The sequence below is a fragment of the Osmia bicornis genome, chromosome 15, assembly GCF_907164935.1.
Source record: "Osmia bicornis bicornis chromosome 15, iOsmBic2.1, whole genome shotgun sequence".
NCBI classification, from domain to species: domain Eukaryota; kingdom Metazoa; phylum Arthropoda; class Insecta; order Hymenoptera; family Megachilidae; genus Osmia; species Osmia bicornis.
The window spans coordinates 646,986-670,272 of record NC_060230.1 but is presented as its reverse complement, the minus strand read 5'-3'; the positions used below and the strand labels follow the sequence as shown (position 1 = coordinate 670,272).

The 23,287-nt window shown below is 29.1% G+C and overlaps 4 protein-coding genes across 10 annotated transcripts; all 4 read right to left on the bottom strand.

Annotated features, from left to right (window-relative positions):
* Window positions 1-374: 374 nt before the first annotated feature.
* On the bottom strand, window positions 375-10,428 carry LOC114872870 (protein phosphatase 1B-like). 4 transcript variants are annotated; one of them, XM_029180582.2, is made up of 6 exons: window positions 10,324-10,428; window positions 8,854-9,777; window positions 8,203-8,320; window positions 6,152-6,263; window positions 5,780-5,834; window positions 375-768 (listed from the first exon to the last, which is right to left on the bottom strand). In XM_029180582.2, the coding sequence occupies exons 2-6, from the start codon at window positions 9,664-9,666 to the stop codon at window positions 751-753; spliced, it is 1,116 nt and encodes a 371-aa protein (XP_029036415.1). In that variant the 5' UTR covers window positions 9,667-9,777; window positions 10,324-10,428; the 3' UTR covers window positions 375-750. The 4 variants fall into 4 exon arrangements, with proteins under 4 accessions (XP_029036415.1, XP_029036414.1, XP_029036412.1 ...); XM_029180581.1 differs by lacking the exon at window positions 375-768 and adding an exon at window positions 3,083-4,384; XM_029180579.2 differs by lacking the exon at window positions 375-768 and having other exon boundaries at window positions 5,172-5,834.
* A 677-nt stretch (window positions 10,429-11,105) lies between these two features.
* Window positions 11,106-13,072, bottom strand: LOC114872869 (tryptophan--tRNA ligase, cytoplasmic). 2 transcript variants are annotated; one of them, XM_029180577.1, is made up of 4 exons: window positions 12,836-13,072; window positions 12,605-12,754; window positions 11,532-12,469; window positions 11,106-11,426 (listed from the first exon to the last, which is right to left on the bottom strand). In XM_029180577.1, the coding sequence occupies exons 2-4, from the start codon at window positions 12,729-12,731 to the stop codon at window positions 11,265-11,267; spliced, it is 1,227 nt and encodes a 408-aa protein (XP_029036410.1). In that variant the 5' UTR covers window positions 12,732-12,754; window positions 12,836-13,072; the 3' UTR covers window positions 11,106-11,264. The 2 variants fall into 2 exon arrangements, with proteins under 2 accessions (XP_029036410.1, XP_029036409.1); XM_029180576.1 differs by having other exon boundaries at window positions 12,605-13,072.
* Window positions 13,073-13,165: 93 nt separating this feature from the next.
* On the bottom strand, window positions 13,166-14,549 carry LOC123987626 (probable protein arginine N-methyltransferase 6.1). The gene is made up of 4 exons (XM_046288954.1): window positions 14,505-14,549; window positions 14,313-14,427; window positions 13,873-14,239; window positions 13,166-13,798 (listed from the first exon to the last, which is right to left on the bottom strand). The coding sequence occupies exons 1-4, from the start codon at window positions 14,547-14,549 to the stop codon at window positions 13,279-13,281; spliced, it is 1,047 nt and encodes a 348-aa protein (XP_046144910.1). The 3' UTR covers window positions 13,166-13,278.
* A 52-nt stretch (window positions 14,550-14,601) lies between these two features.
* On the bottom strand, window positions 14,602-16,271 carry LOC114872871 (DNA repair protein RAD52 homolog). Of its 3 annotated transcripts, none has more exons than XM_029180584.2 (6): window positions 16,159-16,271; window positions 15,919-16,075; window positions 15,708-15,856; window positions 15,421-15,634; window positions 15,104-15,346; window positions 14,602-15,038 (listed from the first exon to the last, which is right to left on the bottom strand). In XM_029180584.2, the coding sequence occupies exons 1-6, from the start codon at window positions 16,195-16,197 to the stop codon at window positions 14,902-14,904; spliced, it is 939 nt and encodes a 312-aa protein (XP_029036417.1). In that variant the 5' UTR covers window positions 16,198-16,271; the 3' UTR covers window positions 14,602-14,901. The 3 variants fall into 3 exon arrangements, with proteins under 3 accessions (XP_029036417.1, XP_029036418.1, XP_046144757.1); XM_029180585.2 differs by having other exon boundaries at window positions 16,131-16,223; XM_046288801.1 differs by lacking the exon at window positions 15,919-16,075 and having other exon boundaries at window positions 16,131-16,271.
* Window positions 16,272-23,287: the final 7,016 nt, after the last annotated feature.

Here is a 23,287-nt window from a genome sequence, read left to right as displayed (position 1 = left end):
TCGAACAACAAAGCTGCACAAATTTGTAAATAGTACATAATGGATATAAGAGATATGAGAGTAACAAAATCCAATAGCACATAATTAATGTGCTTCAATAAAAATAAAAATTTCGAATCTAGTTCTTAAGGTACAATACGTAATTTAACATTTACAAAATACAGTATATATAATAAACAATGTAAATACAAATTATTGGTGTAGAGTATAGAGAGCATTTATATATTAATGTAAAATAAATGTTTTATCTAAACAAAGTTATTACAATATATATATTGAATAAATTATAATCTCTTCTATTTTTTACTTCAGGATAATAAATTTCACATGCTTCACACGTTTTAGATTATACAAATAATGAAGAACAGATAAAATGTATTTGATAAATATTTATTGAGTAAAAAGATAATAATATACAACATTAACTATATGTTCAAAATAAAAACCTATGATATATGGCTATAGAGAACTTGATCAAAAATTTGTTTACCCTTTTCTTTTTAAAAATAAAATGCTTTGTACAATAAATTTTGTAACTAAATTTAACATTACAATGCGATAAGACTTTCAGAATTGTTTTAATCAGAAATGTAATATGCCTGTAAGATTATTCAATTACCATTCCACACAGTCTTTCTTCGTGTTGTACTCTTCTGTAGTTCTTGTTGTTTGGTATCTCACTTTCATGACTTTTGGATTGGCCAGTTTATTGTATACCACATGTATCAAATTGTATACATATTGTGTACACTAACTGGTCTGAGAATTCTGTAAGCACATCATTATATAGTATTTTAATTTTTGTATTAATGTATTTTTTCACATTTAAATACTTATTATTAAAACAGCGTTCTTTCTAATATTTCCCTATAAAGTATCTGTACTGTATTAATATTTTAAGAAATATAGAAAGATCATTAATCCTTAAATTAGTTCTTAAAATATATTTCAATATTAAAGTAGCAAATACACCATATACCATCAACTGAAAATATAAAATGCATTAAATACTTACACTCTTGAAGTATTAGAGTATTATATTAAATACATAATATAATTGAAGTGTATTAAAAAATATGTTATATTTTCTATTTAATTTAACATATGGTTTGGAATTGTTAGAATTATTGTAGTTTACAGCACAATCATAAAACACATTTTTATAAGTATAGTTTTAGCGAATTACAAATTCATATTTGACTTGTTAAATTCTCATATTTATTTATTGAAATTAATTGTTTAAGTAGTATTGAAAAGTTTTTGCTTAATATTTTAATTAAAACAGTAATATGCACATAAAAAATTTAGAAAAATACAGTTACAATTGACACCATTTTAAAGCTGAGAAAAATAAATTTATCATAATTAAAAATTACTTTTGAAATACTAGCAAGAACTAAATATACTCGTTTTAAAATAAATTCCTGAACAATATTGTAAACTATTGTACTCAAAGTCATATTATATTTGTTAAAAAAATTATAATTTGTAATTTAAAAAACAAAAGATATCCAAAATTTCAATTAGTAGAAAATGGAAGAATATAGTACTTGTTTAAGGAATTACGTTTTGCAAGATAATACAAATGAAAATTCACAAACCACAGATATCTATTTATCAAAAGAACAATTATACTCATAAAATATTTTTTTAATTATGTATATTATATACAATAACATAAATAAATATCAGTTAATTCATATATGATAGTTGTGTACATAAACTGATTTTCTTTTTTTTATACTGGAATTTGAAATATTAATATCCTCAGTACAAAATATGTACTTATTACATGATCTTAATAATTCTCTGCAATTATTTACAAGTACACATTATTTACATTTACATACTTATATAGATTCACATACAATTATGTAAATGTACATGTTAAACAAACATTAAGATAACGTTTTTGTAATGTCATTGGTGTTAAATTAATCAGTTGAAGTATTACAGTTAAGATTTAGATACATTTGTCATCCAAAATAGATAATAACTATGCACAATATCAATTATATCACATCTCAAAGCTATTCAACAGTTCAGTTATGCACTACACTATGAAAATTAATATTAATAAGAAAAAGAAAGGGGAGGATCCTTTATTTACACACGCATATATATAAGAACATTAATTGCCTCTTAAGAAATGTAAGAAGGAATCTTCAATTGCACTATTGATTTACACAAACGTTATAGGTGCATGATAATGTTAAAAAATCAAAAGCAATTATATATGTATATCAAAATACCTTTGAATTTAATTATTAGAATAGCAGATCAAATGTATCTTAGTTTTATATTTTGTATCTTGCAAAAAAAGTCTAATATTGTACACGTACAAGCATGTTGGAATACTAACAGTTATTATTAAGATCAGAGATTGAATAATTCAGCTTGGACTGCAGGAAAGGACTTGAATATTGTTGTAATCTGATCTAAACAATAAAAATGGGATATGAAAGGGGTGTATTACGATAATGAAGAAATCAATTTGATAAAACTTTAAAAATATATTAAAAGTTATATGTACTTTAGAATAATATTATGTGTAAATCAGGAAAAAGACTGTAAATTATTTAAATATTTAAGTTTTCTCTATCATTCTCGCATATTAAAAACAACTTACACGATTATTTGAAAACTAACACAATTCAGGTACACACATTACAAAAATCTGTCCATTTTATACACACTATGTATGATTTATGAAATGTTAATTTTTCAACCGAATACTGCAACTATTTCTATCATTGTTAAGTTATTATGCCAGAAATTTTTGGAAGCAAAGTTCAATTTCAAAAACACACACACACAAAAAAAAGCAAAAATTAATATGTACAAAAAGAACCGAAGCTACTACTTTTTTAAACTTTAAATGTTGTACATATTTTATACTATATATATTAACTGATAGTCCCATTCTGCATAACACTATTACCAAGTCCGCTTTAAGTACTAAATTTAAAGAAGACGAATAGTTACTATCGTCTCGATTTTGTAATATTATAGACTTGGTCAAAATAAGAACAGCAGAAAAGGACTACAAACAAATAATAATGAAAAGCAGTAGAAACTCATATTAAAAATGCACTTTGAATTTATTTTCATGACCACAGCGATTACTACTATTAATATCAGCATGATTATTGTTATTTTTGCTACCATTAATTTTCAAATATATATGCAAATGAGAGAGTAGTAGTAAACTCTTAATCATACGTATGAAGCTAAAATAGTTCACTTCTTAATTAAAGTACACAGGTATTTCAGTAATAGTAGGATATGAATTTGAAATTTTAATACATATATTTTAGTAATACGGGTATGTGATAGCCAAGGCATGATGAATTAAATATCATTAAACTACTTCATGACTTTTATTTTTAATTAATTCTATATGAAAAAAAAAATTGTATATCTTCAATATCTTGTTATGACTTATTAAGCCATATGTTATAACTTTTATATTTTGAAATATGTGCACAGGGATAATTCATGTCTGAGCAAAACCTATAAATGATTTAGCGTACCAGTAAAATATATTACTACTTTTATATATTCCATACACCGTTATTAGTAAAAATAGAGAAGATAACTCTATGTATGGAATTTGTTATTTACTTTAATATATTACTCTTTAAAACGAAAATAGATTGTTAATTTTAGTTAATTTCAGGACTTGTTTAACCAGGAACGGTAATATATACTTTGGTATACATATGCTAGATTTTTATATTTGAGGATGGCCTTGACACATAGTTTCTATGTTACAACAAATGGGGAATTTTTGGAAGTATAAAATTAATCACGTGAAAAGGTAAAGAAAATAAATGTATGATTACCTGATATAAATCGCTTCATTAACCGTTTTAAGTATTCTATTTACAAGAATATTTAATATTCTCAGAAGATTAATAATATACTAGTTTGATAAATATATCTTAAGTACAATACTTACTTGTTCTGCATTATATTTATATGATGAGTAAAATCTGAAACTTGCATTTTCCACCTCTTTTTTTTTTTACTTAAAACTTATATAAAATTTTTATATCCATTACTTTTTAAATTGTACTGTTTTGAACAATTACAAATTTCCAGACTCTATGAAATTTATTAACTAAATAATTTTACCTCAAATTCGGTTACCTTATTAAAGTCAAATACAAATAATGTAATTTAACGTACAATATTACCTTAAGAAACTAAAATCAAGGCCTCCTTACTACAATCCTACTGCTTGACTTTAAAACTGATTTGTATAAAATATTAATACACAGTTTCCTGGACACAGTTTTTATGTACATACATAATATTGATATATTTCTAAAACTAAATGATCAGTTTTTCTACTCTTCTAGTGTAAAAAATATGAGATGTTCTGAAACAAAGAATGAACAGTCATATAAATATACTTAAAACTTCTTTTTAAAGGAAGAGTATGAAAAACTGACCTCAGAATGATTATTCTGAGCGCAAGTTTTCTAGAACTACAAAAATATATAGTTGTTTATAGTAATATTATGCATTTTTTTTTATCAACATAGCAAGAGGATACGATATAAATATTCTACCAAGTATTTATTTGAATGAAAATCTAGACTTGTGAGTGATATGAATTTCCAAAGAAATAATATTAGTTTGTACGAAAATTGTTATTTAGAAATATTAGAAAGTTTCTTTTTTCACTTTAATAATTTCATACAAATCAAAAGAGGATTATAAAATTCAATCCGCTTAAGCCACATTAATACATGTAATTTAAGATAGTTGTTCACTTTATCTAGTTTTTCATATACTATATTTGCACATATTCTCAGTAGAATACATCTAAATCCTCTGCTTATAACTGTAATATAAACATTTTTTTACTCCTTGGATGAAGAATTTATAAAATCCAACAATAGATAGTGATAATTGTGAAAACCATCCCATCAATACCAATACCAATTAGAATCAGCTGTAGAATGTACTGAGCTCATTACATATATATATATATATATATATATATATATATGTATATATATATTTTTTTTTTCAAATTATGCAGTGGAACATATGAAGAAATATCTTTTAGTGACTAAATGTTATATAATATTTATACTTTTTAACTTGTTCATTTCAAAATATCTTTTAGAAAAGAAATAATGTACAATAAACAATAAACATATTATTAACTGTTTTTATGTTACTTGCACTGCAAATTAAATGATAACAAAACAAATATTTTTATAATATTATCAAATATGCAAAATTAATGATTTTTATACAGTTTTACTGAACCCCTTACTTAAGTAACATTACACTATAAATTTTATTTCTGATGAAATAATTCCAGAAGCAAACTCAACATTTGTTATTTTCTTTCATAGGATACATGAAATAATTTAAAATTTAGAAAATTAATTAATCAATCTTTCCGAATGGGTGAATGTATAGTAATTCATAATTTTTAAGTGTATTTTTTTTTTTTTTTGTTAAACTAATTCATTTTTACCAACAACAACACACTGCAGGAATTTAAGGCTGCACATGTTTAATGGCAGACTTTAGTTTAGATAATATTTACTTTATAATATACCAGTGTACTTCTGTTGTAGTTTAAAACGAATCTCTTTTTTTTTTACATCAGGAGAGATCAATAAAATAAAGATATTTCTGATAGTATCTGCATCGTTATGATTATGGAACATGTCTAATGATTATAGTTGTACATTTGATGCAGTAAAAAGTCAAAGGTTAGTTATATCGAAGGGAAATCGTATCCAAGACTTACACTATCCGCTCGGTTGGGGCATACTTCCCGAAACACTTGTTCAATGAAAGGTTGTCTGAAAAGAAACAAATTTATATGTCAAAATAAATACATCAATTTAAATGTAAAAAAGTATTAAAAAGTTACAATTATTTCTCTATAGCAATGCGTTAGAAAATTTTCAAAATATTTCTACTTGTACATTTTATGAAAATTAAATTATTATATAAATGATAGATTTTAGATGGATTTAATTTTTGGAGCTAAGCCAAAAATGATAAACTACTTTTAGTCTTAGATATACTAACCTTATAATTTTGTACTAATTCTATGAAACAAAACTCATATTTTTTCTTTCAAACTAAAATTTAAAAAATTCATAATTATACATACTTAGCTGAAAGACCACCACCAGGAGGTAAATTAGGAAAATCTTGGTCCATGAGAAGTTGCAGCAATTTCAAAAAATCAAATTCATTCTCATCCTTCTGTTCAGCAACTATTTCTACAAATATAAAAGAACATGTTATTATTAAGAAATTTAATTAATGTCATAAATAAATTTCTCTACTGCTATTAAATATATTGTGCTTATATAATATCATATTTGTTATATGATATTATTTATACAGTGCCTTATGTAATGAATAATAATAAAATAATTAAAATACATGCATCTACTTAGGACTGGAAATGTTAACGGCGCTTTAGTACATTTCTTATGGAAGGCCTAAAAATATCATCCGGTCTTAAGTAGATACATTGTTACAAATATTTGTATAGTTTTGTTTTTAAAACTTATCCACCATTGGAATTGATAATATATATTTTCCAACTTATATGTTTGTTGCAATGTTCCTCCATAAGAAATGTATTATTGAAGGGAAACAACAAAAATATAATGGGATAGTTTCAAACTTTCATAAGCAACTATTCACCTACCTGTAATATCATTTTAATACTTGAAAAGAGGAACAAACAACTTTTAAATAGAAATTTTACTTACAAAAATGTTTAAAAAAATACCAACTCCAAGGGTGGAATGCATTTTTAAGAAAAAATAATTTCTGGTGTTAAAAGAGTTTAATAAGAGGACAAACAATTAATACAATTTGATAAAGGGGAAGACTAACACTATTAACATATTTATCATTTTTCTATCATTTTAACAGTATAAATAGGATATGCAACTGATATGACTCTAATATAATACTGTAATGTTAATATATTGCTGACAATTATTTAAAAACTGTGCATTATTGTTTTATCGATAACTTAGTAGTTGTTAAAACAGGAATTGTTAAATATTATATAGATTTACAGATATTTGAAAAACATCCATTCAACTATTCTATATAAATTGTTTAAAATATATTTTAATAGTTGCTTTTTTAAATTTTATACTTATATACATATTACTATATATATTATTATTGGGAAAACTGACAACAATACAATGAAATACAACCCCATAATTGAAGATTGAGAGAATTAAAATTCATATTAGATGAAAAGTATATATTCCGTAATATTCACACATTAATACTATGAATGATAAAAATGAGTAAAATTTAAATCAATTTCAGTTATTATTTGAAAAGGCTAGTATAGAAATACGTTTTCCACTTTTCTGGGATACTACAGATATCATAAAAGTGCAGTTCAATTTCTTCTTGGACATATTTTATACGTAATTTTATATTGCACAAATATGATTATTAGAATACTTAGAATTTGGCCAACACTTTAGTAGTATTATATTTGTTTACATTTCAATTGTTACTTATAATTAGTAATTGCATTGAAAATTAGTAATTATAAATAACAAATTGACACAAAATATAATTATTTAAATAGATGAGTATGAAAATACATCCACTGGACAAGAATAAGTTTTCACAGTTTCATAACAGAAACATATATGTATATATATACATACATATACACAGCCCTCTTCAAGAAATTAGAGAGGGACATGTAAGGTACAACGAGTATGTGGTATTTACTTAGAACACACTTCAAGATTTGACTAAATAAAGTAAAATACATATTAAATATGTATTTCAATGTTTCTATAATATAGATTGCACAATTTAATGAAGTCTAAATAATGAATTATGTTATGCATTCTATTATAGAAAACGAAGTGTTAAAAGATAATTTTGACAGTGTATGTTTATAGTTATACTGGAACACATAGAAACGTTTAATTATGAATTAAGAACTTGTCTGTAAGTTTCATATTTTATATACGAGATAAAATGTTTTTGTACTTGCAAGTATTGTATCATCTCAAAGACCAGAATATGAAATATTAAATATAATATAAATTGGCACTCTTTAAGAGTTGTCAGAATGTCAAGTATGCGTATGATAATGTGATTTCATATTAATGCAACAACAGAGAGAATATAATTGATGTGAATATGGATATGATAATGAACCTTTGATTCTCCTTTCAATGGCCATTTCCAACTCGGCTTCTTTTTTTTGAGCTTCTGGGCTTGGCTTTGGAGCAGCAGGAAACGTTACCAAAACTATACTCATGTTATCTCTGCTACCCTACAATAAAATAAAACAACTATCTATAGTAAATTATAAATAATTATTTCAAAAAAATACTCCCTATTTCTTAGTATAAATTAAAATTTTTGAACACAATCAATAATTGTTGAAAACAATTTAATAAAATATCCTCTAATATTCATAAGTGGTCAGCGAGAGATATTCATGAAATTATTGACATAAAAGAGAAAGAAACAAAATAGAAGATAAAAACAGGACGTTATTCACAGTAAAATATTTAATGACATGTGTTATCATTATGGTAATAATTGCTAAAAATTGTAGTATATTATTTTTTATCTAATTATATAAGTGATAAATTAATATTTCATAATACTTCAATAATATCTATCAATTAAATTTTCGAATACAAAGGTATATATGAAAAATTTGTATACATATATATTTTGTGTTTATATTTGATAAAATTTCAGCACAGCTAAATTGAAATATTTTTAGCATTGAAAATGTTAACATTAACAGTAAGAAACTTTTAATGAAGAGGTATAAAAAGCTTTAGACATCATTACCTTATAAAGACAGGTGTCTATAACCTGGTTTGTAACTGCTTCTAAGTCATCAGTAAGCAGCAACCTTGAATGTATAAAATTACATAGATCTTCGTTGTTCATTACATCCCAAATACCATCACACGCTAAAACTAGAAATTCATCGTGTTCATCATCTCTATCTCGAACAAATATTTCTGGTTCTGGGGACACTAACTGTTCACAGGGGCCTCGATCTTTTAAATTTTTGTACTCATAATCGCCCAATGCGCGAGAAACAGCTAAAGCTCCATTAACTCTTTGAATCATTACACTACCACCAGCATTTTGAATTCTTTCTCTTTCGGCTGGTAAGACAGGTTTGTGATCTCGCGTGGAGAAAACTGGATCTCCTGCTCGACAAAGTACGGCTCGAGAATCGCCACAATTGGCTATATATATATTTCTGGGAGATATAAATGCACAAACAGCTGTTGAACCAGATTTTTCCGTGCCAGAACTCATCTCTGGTAACTCTCTCATTTCATCATCCAATCGAAGAAAACCCGAATGAATTCCCTTGGCTACATCTTCAGCTTTAAATTCCTCCGTTTGCATTATACATTCTAACAAATGTTCTGCACTATGAGCTGATACTGACGCACCTGCGTGCCCATCAAACACTGCGAAATAACTCCAATCTGAGAGACCACCTTTCAAACCAGTTATGGCTCTATGAGCATCTTCCATCTCCGATCTCCAGCCTTGCATGCTGGCAACTCCATAACGTAATCCATTGCCAGCACCATGTTCATTGTATTTATCTGTTTTTGGAGTATCCAAAAGTGACCCCATAGTATATATTTGATATCTGCTGCCTCAGCTTAATTAATTTACTCCTTTTAAATATTATTTGACCAGCATTTTTTAACTGATCGTTCGAATAACACTTTTTCTAAGTTTTACCTAAAATAACAATAATATAAAAAAATAAAGAAATGTATAATTTTTACATGCTGCTAAAATAGGGAATGATGTAATGTGTATCAAAAATATTGTTTCTTTTCAATAATATAATTTTAAACTAGATGGAAAATAATATGTCTATGTTACAATATTAAAATTTCATTTTCAATTATCATTATGTGACGTGATGCAAAAATGATTTATCTTGTAGTTATAATCGTGATTTAAGTACAGAAAATAGATAATTAAAACATAACACTGCTTATACACCGAACGTAACGTACAAAATAGTTTTCGTGACGAAAATATTTGAAAATGAAACAAGGGGATATTTGTATAAACGAAATGATTAGAAATTTATGGAATTACATTCAATATGTAATTATAACAGTAGTCCCGCAAATGTCGTGAATTAATCGAATACAGGAATTGAAAATCCTCGCTACGCGTAAGCTATGTCGGATTTTAATGAGATACTATTTGGCAGTGCCAAATATTGCGACTAAAATAGTTTATACGCTCAGTCTACATATTTATGAAACTTACGTAGGAAGATCGTGACTAAATATTATCATTGTTCTTTTGCTAGGCTCATAGGCTCAACACACAGAACTAACGAAATCGACTTGCATGAATGGCGGATATACACTAGGAAAATATCTGCGCATGCGTCGGTTATTAATAGCATGTCTCATGGCGTCACGATCTGCCAATCAAATGCCCACGATTTCCGCTCAAGCCTGGGCAATCATATAGGATCCCAAAGTAAAATTAACTTGCGCGCGATACTGGAATTAACTCTCACCAAGAAATATATAAACAAAAACATGAAGTTTTTGCTCGATGATAAATTGTACATACTGTCACTGATTATGCTCTGTTTATCAGCATTGTCGTAGCCAGTAAACGTTGTTTAAATTTGGACATTTGTAAATACGTATTTAGATTTCGAAATGTATTATAATGAATTTTTATCGATTTCATCGTATTATTGAATTCTTATTACATCAGATAATTACATTTTGTAATGATGATGATTGTTTTGTAGGTATATAACATCGTAAACAGTTATTACTCTTGAATACATGGCTACATTTTATTAAAAATTTTTCCTTTTTTTGCATAACATATTTAAGATTATTTCTGCTTACTTACAAACAGTAATACTAATGCTTTTATATTTTTATATAAATTTGGAATATCATGAATATAGTTATTTGAATATTTTTATAATATACATTATTAATATACAAAGATTAAATATATATTTTTAAAACATTATCAAATAAAGTATATTTTAAGGATTACAAATATAAGTACAATGCGTGTATTTTTAGAAAAGCAATTTAATGCACCATCACAATTTGAAAAATAAACTTTTTAAATGAACAATTATTAATATGCTGCTAGAAAATAAATAAAATTAAATAAATTGATGAGAATGGAGTTTCTGTATTTTATATACAAAACACGTAATTCTTATGTAACTACTTTGTTACAAAACCAAGATCTCTAGGAATCATGTATTGTTTAACTGTTTCATCAGTTAATTTATTTCTAGTTTCTTGATGTGCAGCAACCAAAGGTTGTAGGACATTAATTAATTCTTTTTTAAGTTCTCCTGTTAAAATTTTTCCACTAGTATAGCCCTGAAAAATAGAGTTATTGTATTGTATTTACGTACGTTCATTACAGATATTTGTACATCATATAAATATATTTTGGAAAACACCTTTATTTTCATTTGAACTTACTTTCCTAAGTTGCTCTAATTTTTCATCGTCTTCTAGAAAAAATCTTAACCATTGATACGCTATATCAACATCACAGTTACCTCCTAATTGTCTATGCTCTTCAATAGTAGCTTGTCCTCCTGAGAATGCGTGTTTGTTAACTTTATTTTTTATTTGTTTAGCAGTGTCTGTCAAGAATATTGCACTATTAGTATCACTAGCCGACATTTTCGTTTTAGAGCCTTGTAATGCTGGGAAAAATACAGAATGTAACAGAGCTGGTTTAGGATAACCAATTTTTGGTGTGACATCTCTTGTCATTCTGAAGTAAGGATCTTGATCTATAGCACATGGAATCAAACAATGAACCTTTGCACTTTTAAATATAAAAGGAAAAGATCCAGAAATTGCAGGAGCAGCCTGAGTAGGTGGAAATGCAATTTTTCCAATAGGATCGCTATCTCCAAATCCAAAAATACCTTTCACTTGGTTAAATGTTACACTTTTTTGGATCCTAATCATATTTTGGTAAAATGCAGGATTATTTCCAATATGTTCTAAATTGGAAAAAATGAATGTGTTTTCTGGTTTAAATCCAAGAGCAATAATGTCCTTTGCATTATTATAGGCCAACTTAATTGCATCCTCTACCTTTATATTTTTCCATATTGCTTTTTCATCATCAGTTAACTGTATAACTAATGGAACGTGAAATACATCTTGTAACCATTTGCAAAACATGAATGGTACAAGATGCCCCAAATGTATAGAATCTGAACTGGGACCTCTACCAGTATAAAGGTAAAATGATTTTCCTTGTTCATAAAGATTTAAAATGGTATGCATATCTCGATGAGAGAAGAATATCCCTCTTCTGAGGAAGTGATGTGGTTTTTCCCCTGTAATTTTCTCAAACCTAGTCAATAATTCCTCATCAATTTTTGAACTTCCAAATTTTTCTATAACAAAGAAAAATTTTCTCAAACAAAAAGAAAGCGAATTTTAAAACTATTACATACATTCAAATATATATACATATTATGTACGAAAGAGGAAAATATTTTTTTATGAAGAATAATCTATGTACAACTCACTAATTAATTTGTCATAGTCAATTCCGGTCTCATTTTTACTCTCAACATCCCAAGGAGTTACAATATCTTCCTCGTCCATTCTTCCATTTATCGTCAGCGCATCAATTTCTACATTCTCCGTCGTCATATTTCTTTATTTTGTATTTCCTTCTGATTTTTTAAATACAATTAAACAAGGATACGTATGAAAAATATGTCAGTGTATGTCATATGCTATGCAGGTTCTATTACAAAGTTTTCGAGGTTATGTCGTTCTGTAATCTTGACACGGTAGTATCTCTGCGCACGCATTTGTACGGTCAAGGTATGAAGAAATTATAATAATCTTATCTTTTCTATCATATACTATGACAATTGTAATTGCAATGTTTGATGGTCTTCTACGTTTGATGACTAATACGATTTTTGTATTATATCAATAACTGTCAAATTAGTGACAGATAGAATATTTTCTTCTAATATGTTTCTGACACATTTCTATGAAACTATTTATTATTGCATAAAAATCCGTCGGAATGTCAGTTGATGTAGCGATGTAAATTACATGTAAATTAACCATAATGCTCTAGAAAATTCGCCTTTAGGTTTATTGCACATGGCATGTGTCTACGTTTACATGTATATGTATATTTATAACAAAAAAATTACATGAAATATAACAGCTTAAAAAATTATCACTTCTTTTCTAAATCTTCATCACCAGGTCCATTATGTTCTTCTTCTATATATGTTTTCATAACAATGCATTTTGTCATGTGACAAGAACAAGGAACTTCATGTTCAACTTCAAATGCATCCAAAAGTAACAATTCTATGTTATATTGCCTAGGATTAGTATTGCTTTTAGTTAGCTCTAATTTAAATGCAATAGGTTCATCCTTTGTTACTTCTATATCTGTAGGTAATACAATAGCAGTTTGTTTCCAGTGAGTAGCTTTATAAAAAGGGCTTGTAGATAATTCTGATCCATCTGGAAATTCAACATCAAACCAAATACAAATCCCTTGATATCTTCCATCTTTGTTACAGACAGAAACGTATTCTTCTCCCCCAAGTTGATCTAACTCTTCCAAACTGATGCATTGTAGATCCAACCAGGCCAACAATTTACCTCCAGCTAAAAGATCTTTTTCATTTACAAGTAGTATCTCAGGTTTCATTGATCTTGTTTTCCTGTATTCTTCTCCAATACATCTATAATACAAAAAGACTTTAAATATTGTAATAATGAAATTTTCAGTTTTCTTCACTAAAATATTGATTATTACTTCATACTGACTCCATAAGCATTGTTCCAAAATTCGTACATGGATGGTAATTGACATGGTGATGCATATAATTTAGCAACGCACGGAAACAACGTGCCATTTTCTTTTAAAAAATTATTCCTAGCAAAAAGAACAGAATTCAACATTCCTTCATGCACAAGATAAAATCCCATCCATTCTGAAATTATCACATCCACTTTTTCTATATCATTTGGATCAATATCTTCTACCTTGCTATGGATTAGTGTAATGGTATTATTTAATTTGTTTTCTATTATAACTTGCTCAGTAAGTTTTATTAAATCACTTGCTTCTACTGCATAAACCTTTTTTGCACCTGCTTGTGCACAAAATATTGATAATATTCCTGAAATTAAAGTTACCAATCCAATAAAATTCACGTAATTTTTAGTCCGTTAAAGTTAATTACAAAACCATACCTGTCCCTGTACCAACATCCATAACAACTTTGTTAATGAACATGTGTTTGCTATTCATTATTGCGTTTTTATAAGCAAGAGTTCTGGCTTCATCGCTTAACATTAATTGATGTACCTATAAATTCCAATTAAAAATATTACATCTTTTCTTTGAATCAATGTAATAAAACAAGTACTATTTATATTACTTACATCAAGTTCTTCATAACTTTTAAAATATTGATTCATGCCTTTCATTTTTTGTTGTTGTTCTAACAATATCAAACAGTTTTTAATTCAATATTAAAAAACTTGATTTATATTCTAATATTTTATAGAAATCAACCTATAATTACTAAAATAAAATATTACTTTCAAATAAATTGTGATCGATACATTCAAATGTGTTTCAAGGAATTCATAACCTTAATTTTTAACCCAAAAGACAAGAGTAACATTTTAAACATAAATTTCCATGTAAATAAATGTATATTGTTTTTATATAAATACATGATTATAATTATAGTAATATTTAACAATTAAAATAGATTAATGTTTATATAGTTTATATTTTACATATGTATATATTTGTATCACCTTGATTCAATGATTAATACTTAGGATTAAGTGTCCTGTTTTCATTAAACTTCTGTTGTTCTTTTTCCTTCATAAGTCTTTTGTACTCAGCTTGCTTTTCAATTTGTCTTCGTTTTCTTTCTAACCGTAGCAATTCTTCTTCGGATATTACTAAAATTAATTATATTAAATTTAATATCAAGCATTATTACTGCATCTATAACTAGATCTATTACCCGCTGTTTGATCTTGTTTTTTCTGTTCTTGTTCCTTTTGGTAATTTGTGTCATTAGATTGGAATTGACCTTTTATACTATTTGTAATTTTTACAGGTATGGACTGTGCTTTCTGTTCAGTAGAACTTTTTAATCTTGAAAATGTTTGGATCATTGTTTGTCCTTTTTGTTCTACAGGACTTTTTGATCTTGTTACTGATTGCTTTTCTTGATCATTTTCAATTTTCGGCTTACAATTATTTTCTAGAAAGTACATAATAAACACATTATATTGTTAAGGTTTTATGAATAACAAATTCTGTAAACATTTTATTTACCTTTATGTTCTCCATTCTTATTGCTTATAAGTGGAGTTGACTGAGCACACGGTTTAAATGTTTCAATCCTCTCTTCTGGACTTATCCTACTTTTCAAATCTTCTTTTTGGATATTCCAAAAATTAGTTATCTTTTTGAATAGCTTTTCTATCTCTTGCGCTAGGTCATTACCAAAACATGACAATACTTTTTTAAAGGCATCCGTGACAGAACCCTAAATGTAATATTTGAAAAATTATTGTTTATAATATACAGAAATATAATATAGTGAAATACTTTAAACATACAATTCGAGCAGAATATATTGATGACCCTTTAATATCACCTTCTGCATAACAATATCCCATATCTTCATGAAATGTTCCATCATTTAACTGGATTTTAATAAATGTGACACATCCACAAATATATTTACCCATAAAAGATTCAACAAAATCTGAAATAATTAAGAAAATTTAATAACATTAAGAAAAGATAAATAAAAATAAGAATATATACCAATTGACTGATTAGTAACAGTATGATTCCATTTTCCTTCTCCAAATCTTTGATTTGCTAGTGATATTAATTCATTGTTTAATGTTAATGCTTCTTTTATGTCAAAATTCTGAGAAAACATAGTAACCGAAGTACTCTGTTTTACATTTGTTGATGGCTGAAAAGATTAACCTTTGTTGTAAATTACACTTGATTTAATAAGTTAGACTCACCAAACTTTCTTATTCGTAAAATATTTACAATTTTAATACAAGAAGGATAATTAGTTGCATTGTTCATAGTTCTACCTAACCGTTTGAACAAATTTTGAATTTTAGACGTCAAAAAAGGTAAAACCGATCACAAATTTAGTTCCTCGTTTTTTCGGTAGGGCGCAGTTCGTTCGTTTTCTGTGCTCGACCGCGCGCTCATTCGCAGCTCGTATATGTGAATATGTGTAAAAATTTTTTTTTAATTGTGTATTAGGTATGAAAAATACAAAAAACAGAAGACAAAGTTGAAGAGAAGACCGGAGTCGTGACTTCTGACATCATTTCCAAATTATGTTCAGAAATGCGTAAGCTGAAAATTTATACTCTATTTTGTCGATACAGATGCGAATTAAAATAACATATTTCTCATTTATTCTGCTTTTATGGTGATAATTTATTAAATACCATTAATATCTTATGTATTTTTCTATCTTTTTTCTTATATTGCTGTGCTTTAAAGTGAAAAAAGTAATCTTGATCATATTTCAATATGGCGTTGATAATTTTCAACGAATCTTTCCATTCTTTTAATGTTAAAGTTTCAAAGCAATTCGAAGTTTCTACCAATGCCTGTGATTGGTCATTCCATTATGGCGTCCTCCTATTTAGACCAATCAGATTCGTCATTAAAGGGTGCGTTGCACGGAGTGTGGTGGAGTGCAACAGTCCTCTTCGAAGCTTCGTCGCTTTCCACGCGTCTGCAACAGGTAAGATTAAATTCTCTTCAAACATTAAATTAAATTGTCTTTCGAGTGTTAAAAGTACAAAAAATAGAAAGAATAGCTGGAGAGAAGTTTGTTTTTTGACATTAATTCGAGGTTATCTTTAAAAATACGTGAGTTGAAATTTGTTGCTCTTGCTGTGAATTTACAATGGAATTGGAACAGCAGAATCTGAATTATTTTCCCTTTATATCAGTAATTTCTTGAACATTATTCAATGTTTTTCGTATTGTTTCATACAATTTGCTGTTTTTAATTTAATAACGTTTTTTCTTGAGCATCGTAATATTATTTCTGTTTAGACCTGTTCGTGTACTTCGTTAGGTATCGGCCGGTAGCAGAATATACCGAACATTGCCGAGCGTTGCCGAAGCGCCGACCGGTCTACGATGGGAAGGAAGTCCTCGCCATTGCTCTCTCGAGCGTCGAAGTGAGAACACGTGTGGAGGTCGTGCTCCCGTAAAAGCAATACAAAAGTACGCATAGTCTACTTATTTAAATAATTTGCATAAATTATCGACTTCGATCGTTTGTTTATTTGTTGGTTAAATTTAATTTGGATAAATTTTTATTTTTTATTTGTTACAGATATTTATTTGATTTCAAAAAGGCGCCATGGGATACAACGCCATTGACATTGGTTCGAAATATAATTTTGTAAAGGGTATATAATATAATTGGTAACGTTTTAATTTATTATAATCAATTATTAACATTTATTATTGCTTTCTTTGAGTCGTTGTTAAGTGTGAGCATTTTTAATAATTAATTGGTACCAAAGTCGAGGAAGAAAAAATTAGAATTTTGTTTTTATCAATTAATACAAAAAGTATCATTAATATTTCATTTTATTAGATAATTTCGTCTAGTATTTTAATAGATTTGTTTTAAATTAGAACAAAATTGAAATAATTCGTATTTTACTGCAAATGATTGCTTCTCTTCTGCAATTATAAATTATTTTAAACAATCTATTTTTGTTAAATCGTAGTAATTATATTATAATATCCAATTTTCGATGCAAGTTTAAATTAAAATAGAATCACGTTTTTAAATCACATGCTGTTTAAGCATGATTAATTATTGGATTTTGCTTATTGAAAAGAATTAGATAATTTATAAATTACTACGTAATAGAATTTCCAACAATTTTTAATATGCTTACAATCTTAACAACAAAAATCCACTGCTTTAATAAAATAGTTTACTATATGTATTTAACAATGATTTTTTATCCTTGTAATATTCATTGGAATAATTATCAACAATTATTTAATACATTTCGTTATTACGAGATAATCTAGGATCAATATTCAACTTCAATAATATTCGTGTTCGTTGATATTTCCATTTACACATAACAGTATTTCCTTAACGAACGTTCAATAAGAAGAATGTTGGTTTTGTTTTGTATATTTCCACCCATCCCCAACCACCTTACTAATCTTTTCTTCCAGGAATTGTTGTGGCCGCGCGCAATGCGGTCGGTAGAGTCAGTGGTTGTACGAACATATTTCCAATGTTTTGATTTTTTCAAGGGTGAACTGGCCCTGAATAGAGTTGCGTTTGTACAGTTAGGAATCACGCGAAAGTAGAGTCAGTGTTTGCTGCGTATTATAAAATATTTTCTAGATTCTAGAGCATCGCGGCTCTGATTTTTTCTTCCATCGTGAAAGTAGAGTTTTTATAATTGTTCGCCGGAAATTATTCACGGTCGCGTTACTATTTTTATTTTTAATCTTTTTTTTTAATCGCTCGATATATCCGGAATTAGAGTCAAAGCACCACTGAAGAGGAGTCTTGGGCGTTGCTCCATAAGGAAAGAGTGTAAGTATCTTATTACTTTATTTAATTAATTTTAATTGAAATAGGATAATTTACAATTTCAATACTTGATAATTGAGAGTTCTTCTTAATTGCTATTGCTAATATTTTATAAAATTCAATTTCATATATAATTTTATTAGAATAAAAATTGATAATTTGCAAAATTAATCGTAATTCTTTTTTGTTTTGTTACAGATGAATTTTTTGATTTTGCCGAGTTCCTGGATATCCTGATGATGGCTTTCTTCACGACTTCCGTCTTGGTACGTCACTTAATTGCTTTTTATTAAAATAGAATAATTTACAATTTCAACGCTTGATAATTGAGATTTCTTTTTAATTGCTAATATTTCATAAAATTCAATTTCATATATAATTTTATTAGAATAAAAATTGATAATTTTCAAAATTAACCGTAATTCTTCTTTTTTTTGTTACAGATGAATCTTCTCCTACAAGGCAGCCTCCTACCTGGTGTTGTCCATCCTCCTACTTGACTGTCGGAAGAAGAGTATATCTGCGAACGGTGAGTCGCATGTTTTATGGTTCCTCTGGTGCCCAATCATGTCGTAGGACGAATGGTCCGAATCGACACGGGCTACTAGTTGTATACATGCTTGGCAAGCATAGTGACCATGGGTATGGTTATACCCATGAGTAGTAACTTTTATATTGTTTCATTTCATTTAGTTTAGGCTAGGTCTTCTTGTACTCCGCGTTTTAGTATCATTTCAATTCCACATATTTCATTAGATATTTATGAAATACATGAATGCTTTTAAATGTTCTTAACTGTGGAATTAGAATATTTTAATACCGAAACAATTTTATTTAGTTTGTCTGTAATAGAGAAGTCAAATACTATCTGACTTAGTTATTGCGATGGTTCAAAGCAATATAATATTGATAGTATTATGTAATATGTATACTGGATATACATATTAATGATGCTATTACATTGATTTAATTACATTTTGTACATTATAAATTCAAATATAAATTGAGAATTTTTTAAAATTTCATTCATTCAATAGAGAAGTTTAACTTATTTAAACGTTCATGAAAAAATGAACAATTTATGTACAAGAAGACAATTCGTGACAGGTAGATTTCCAAGTCAGAGTGATCTGTTTCAACACACTTTGCGTATTCTTGAAAATTTACTCTGAGGAGGGAATCGCCCGAGGATGTTTTAACTTTTTATTAATTTTCACAATATATTCTTTTTTCATTGTAAAGAATTTTTAATTAGTCATTTTGCTTTTAATAAAATATCAAATTCAATTTTGACATTAAATTCCTTTTTATTAGATTTTGCGTTTCTTAAATTAGTGTTGCGAAAAATTTCCAGCGCGGGAGTAAATATGACGATGCACTGACTAGTATTCGGTGGGAATCCTTTTGGTTTTTAAACTCAATCCAATGTATTATTTAATTAATCAAATTAGTTACAAGGATTCCGCGGCCTGAGACCGTGAACACCATCTCTGGGAGATATACCCATGCATTACTAGGCCTTTGCAGGCGCAGTTTTAGAATACGGAACATATGAAAATATGTTACCATATTCTAGACTGTAGTCCTTTTGTCTATACTATGGGCGTCCGTCAATCTGACACCGTTGGATGCAACGTGTTGGACGGGCGGGTAGCGCTCTTAGCGAAGGGGTGCACTCTGTCCTGGCGTTACGACGTCCAGGCGGGGTGGGTGGTATGTAGCGTCTGGCGTAAGACTAGGGGGCGTGAAACCCTTCGTTGCCAGCTGATATTAGCAGTGCACCATGTTTGCGTCATAGTTGCTCTATTTTGCTTTTCAGTATTTGTTCTTAAAGCTTTATATGTATTTACAAAGTCGAGTCACTTTTATTATTAAATTAAAATAGTGAAATATTAGCCCGTTAGATGTTTATGTACTAATCATGTTTGTAGATCAGGATTTTCAGGTTTAATCCTTTCCGCGTTTATTGCCAAAGCCCATTCACGTGCACAGGTGCTACTTGGATGGGTAGAGGCAATGGGCACGATGACCTAGCTCATAAGAATAATAATTAAGCGGCTGGCATTGTGTTAGTATATCGTGCACGACGTAATTTCCACATATGGTGTGTGTGTGTTTTTAGGCTGTGGGATTGCGTCGGTTTAATAACTTTTTCATTTAACTTTTAATTTGAAATAATATTTTATTCAACAAGATGTACAATAAACGTATAAACCAAATGGTATTATTACCATTACTATTACTATATTGCCATTACTATTACCATGATTATTACCATTATTATGAAATATTCTGTATCAAAGTAGTTAATTAAATTTTGTAATTATCATTATACGCAATGATTGCTAGCCTTGCCAGACGATTTCAGTGAAAAATGGTACGTACCGTAGAGTGTGATGTGAGATGAAACTCGGGTGACGGAGGCGTCCCGGGACGTTCTCCCTAGTTTAGGCTCTTGCGCCCGGGTGGAGTGTGTGGGGATCGTGGAATGAATTTTTGTGAGAATGTGATTTTGCCTTTTTTAAATGTAGCGTTAGGTAGGTAGGTAGTATACCTTCTGGTGTGTGTGATAGATTGTAAGTAGGTAGGGCCGGGACAGGTTGTCACAGTCTCTTGGTCGGGTAGGCGCGATTTACGCGTGATCAACCTGTACCTGGAATATATTTGAAGAATTGACGATACTATCGATACGAACGGAGTATGCCGTTCGCCTTCGATTCTATCTGTACAATTTTTCAAATTTTTGGCGACTTCATAAGTCGTCATACGCGATCGCGATGGCACGAAACGCACAAGTTCTGCTCGAGCACGGCACGTGTGCACGAACAACGACGTATACGTATAAAGTCCTTTTTCGTCCACGTGTCAATTAGAGTTTCGCGATTTTTCTTTTTTGTTGATTGTTTTTTTTTGTTTTTGAATTTGCAAGTCTCGAGCTTTAGATATAAGTTTCAGGTGGGTGGACCACCCGAAGAAAGAAGAGGCTACATGCCGAAGCGCCCCGACAAATTGTCTTTCAAGAGGGGAACTACTAATGATTTTGCATTCTTTTGCAAAAAAAGGATGAGAAATCATTATTGTTACTACTTTGTCACTGTGCTTGCCTGTAGTTGTAGTTTTGTAATTTCAGGAGAAGAGGGGGCCCGTGACCCCCATGATTTTGGGCAAATCGCGTTTTCAATTTAGTGTTGCGAATATTGACCACGGTTCCATTTAGTGTTGCGAATGAATATCGATCACGGTTCAATTTAATGTTGCGTATGCATGATTATCGCGATTTTCATTTAGTGTTGCGAACTTTAAAAATATCGCGTTTCTTTCTTGCATTGCTTTAAAATAGAATTTAACTTTTCAATGTTGATTGCTTTAAGATTTTTTAGAGTTTTGCTTTATAATGTTCATTGCTTTAGTGTTGCGGGTAAAAGATTCACGGTTTGAGAATCCCCTTTTTTTGCATTTTTTGTCTGTTAAAGATAGCGTTGCGAATGACATTAGCGCGATTGTTTCCCAGTGTTGCGACTTATAAATACGCGATTGCTTTGCATTAGTTTATAGAGTTCCCTACTAATTAGTGTTGCGGTAATGAATATTCGCGTTTTGCATTAGAGTTGCGATATATGATCGAAATGCCCAAAAACGATCCAGTGGAGTTGCCATGGTCCATAAGGCAGCTATGGACCAGTTGCCGTGATACAGCCTTGGATTGGCTGTACCCCTTTTTTAGATTAGTGTTGCGTCTTACAAAATTCGGTAGATTTGAGTAGTGTTGCGTTACAATTCGCGTTTTCTCTTTTTTTCTTTTTTTCTTTTTTTCAGCTTAGCGTTGCGCATAATGGAGCAGCCTTCACGCGTACGCTTTTGCACATATTATATAATTAATGAAATTAGTGTTGCGAGTAAAAAATTCACGGTTTGAGAATCCCCCTTTTCTGCATTTTAATTGCATATCCGTTAAGGATAGTGTTGCGAATGACATTAGCGCGATTGTTTCCCAGTGTTGCGACTTATAAATACGCGATTGCTTTGCATTAGTTTATAGAGTTCCCTGCTAATTAGAGTTGCGGTAATGAATATTCGCGTTTTGCATTAGAAATGCCCAAAAACGATCCAGTGGAGTTGCCATGGTCCATAAGGCAGCTATGGACCAGCTGCCGTGGTACAGCCTTGGATTGGCTATACTCCGTTTTTAGATTAGTGTTGCGTCTTACAAAATTCGGTAGATTTCAGTAGTGTTGCGTTACAGTTCGCGTTTTCTCTTTTTTTCTTTTTTTCAGCTTAGCGTTGCGCATACTGAAGCAGCCTTCACGCGTACGCGTGAATTTGTACATATTATATAATTAATGGAATTAGTGTTGCGAATGAATTCGCGATTGTTATTAAATTAGTGGAAGTAACTATGACTCACATTCGGTGGGAGTCATTTTAAGGATTCCGCGGCCTGAGACCGTGAACACCATCTCTGGGAGATATACCCATGCATTACTAGGCCTTTGCAGGCGCAGTTTTAGAATACGGAACATATGAAAATATGTTACCATATTCTAGACTGTAGTCCTTTTGTCTATACTATGG

What these genes read in the sequence shown, in the direction of transcription:
- LOC123987626 (XM_046288954.1), bottom strand. Translation starts at nt 14,549, where the DNA reads ATGAAAGGCATGAATCAATATTTTAAAAGTTATGAAGAACTTGAT. An exon ending in AAAGTTATGAAGAACTTGAT is followed by an intron (nt 14,428 to 14,504) that starts GTAAGTAATATA and finishes TGGAATTTATAG; the next exon opens with GTACATCAATTAATGTTAAG. An exon ending in GCTTATGGAGTCAGTATGAA is followed by an intron (nt 13,799 to 13,872) that starts GTAATAATCAAT and finishes TTTGTATTATAG; the next exon opens with ATGTATTGGAGAAGAATACA.
- LOC114872870 (XM_029180579.2), bottom strand. Translation starts at nt 9,666, where the DNA reads ATGGGGTCACTTTTGGATACTCCAAAAACAGATAAATACAATGAACAT. An exon ending in TAGACACCTGTCTTTATAAG is followed by an intron (nt 8,321 to 8,853) that starts GTAATGATGTCT and finishes ATTTTATTGTAG; the next exon opens with GGTAGCAGAGATAACATGAG. An exon ending in GGTGGTGGTCTTTCAGCTAA is followed by an intron (nt 5,835 to 6,151) that starts GTATGTATAATT and finishes GTTTCTTTTCAG; the next exon opens with ACAACCTTTCATTGAACAAG.
- LOC114872871 (XM_029180584.2), bottom strand. Translation starts at nt 16,197, where the DNA reads ATGAACAATGCAACTAATTATCCTTCTTGTATTAAAATT. An exon ending in CAATATATTCTGCTCGAATT is followed by an intron (nt 15,635 to 15,707) that starts GTATGTTTAAAG and finishes TATTACATTTAG; the next exon opens with GGTTCTGTCACGGATGCCTT. An exon ending in AAAACAAGATCAAACAGCGG is followed by an intron (nt 15,039 to 15,103) that starts GTAATAGATCTA and finishes AATTAATTTTAG; the next exon opens with TAATATCCGAAGAAGAATTG.
- LOC114872869 (XM_029180576.1), bottom strand. Translation starts at nt 12,731, where the DNA reads ATGACGACGGAGAATGTAGAAATTGATGCGCTGACGATAAATGGAAGA. An exon ending in TGACTATGACAAATTAATTA is followed by an intron (nt 12,470 to 12,604) that starts GTGAGTTGTACA and finishes TCTTTGTTATAG; the next exon opens with AAAAATTTGGAAGTTCAAAA. An exon ending in AATTAGAGCAACTTAGGAAA is followed by an intron (nt 11,427 to 11,531) that starts GTAAGTTCAAAT and finishes TCTATTTTTCAG; the next exon opens with GGCTATACTAGTGGAAAAAT.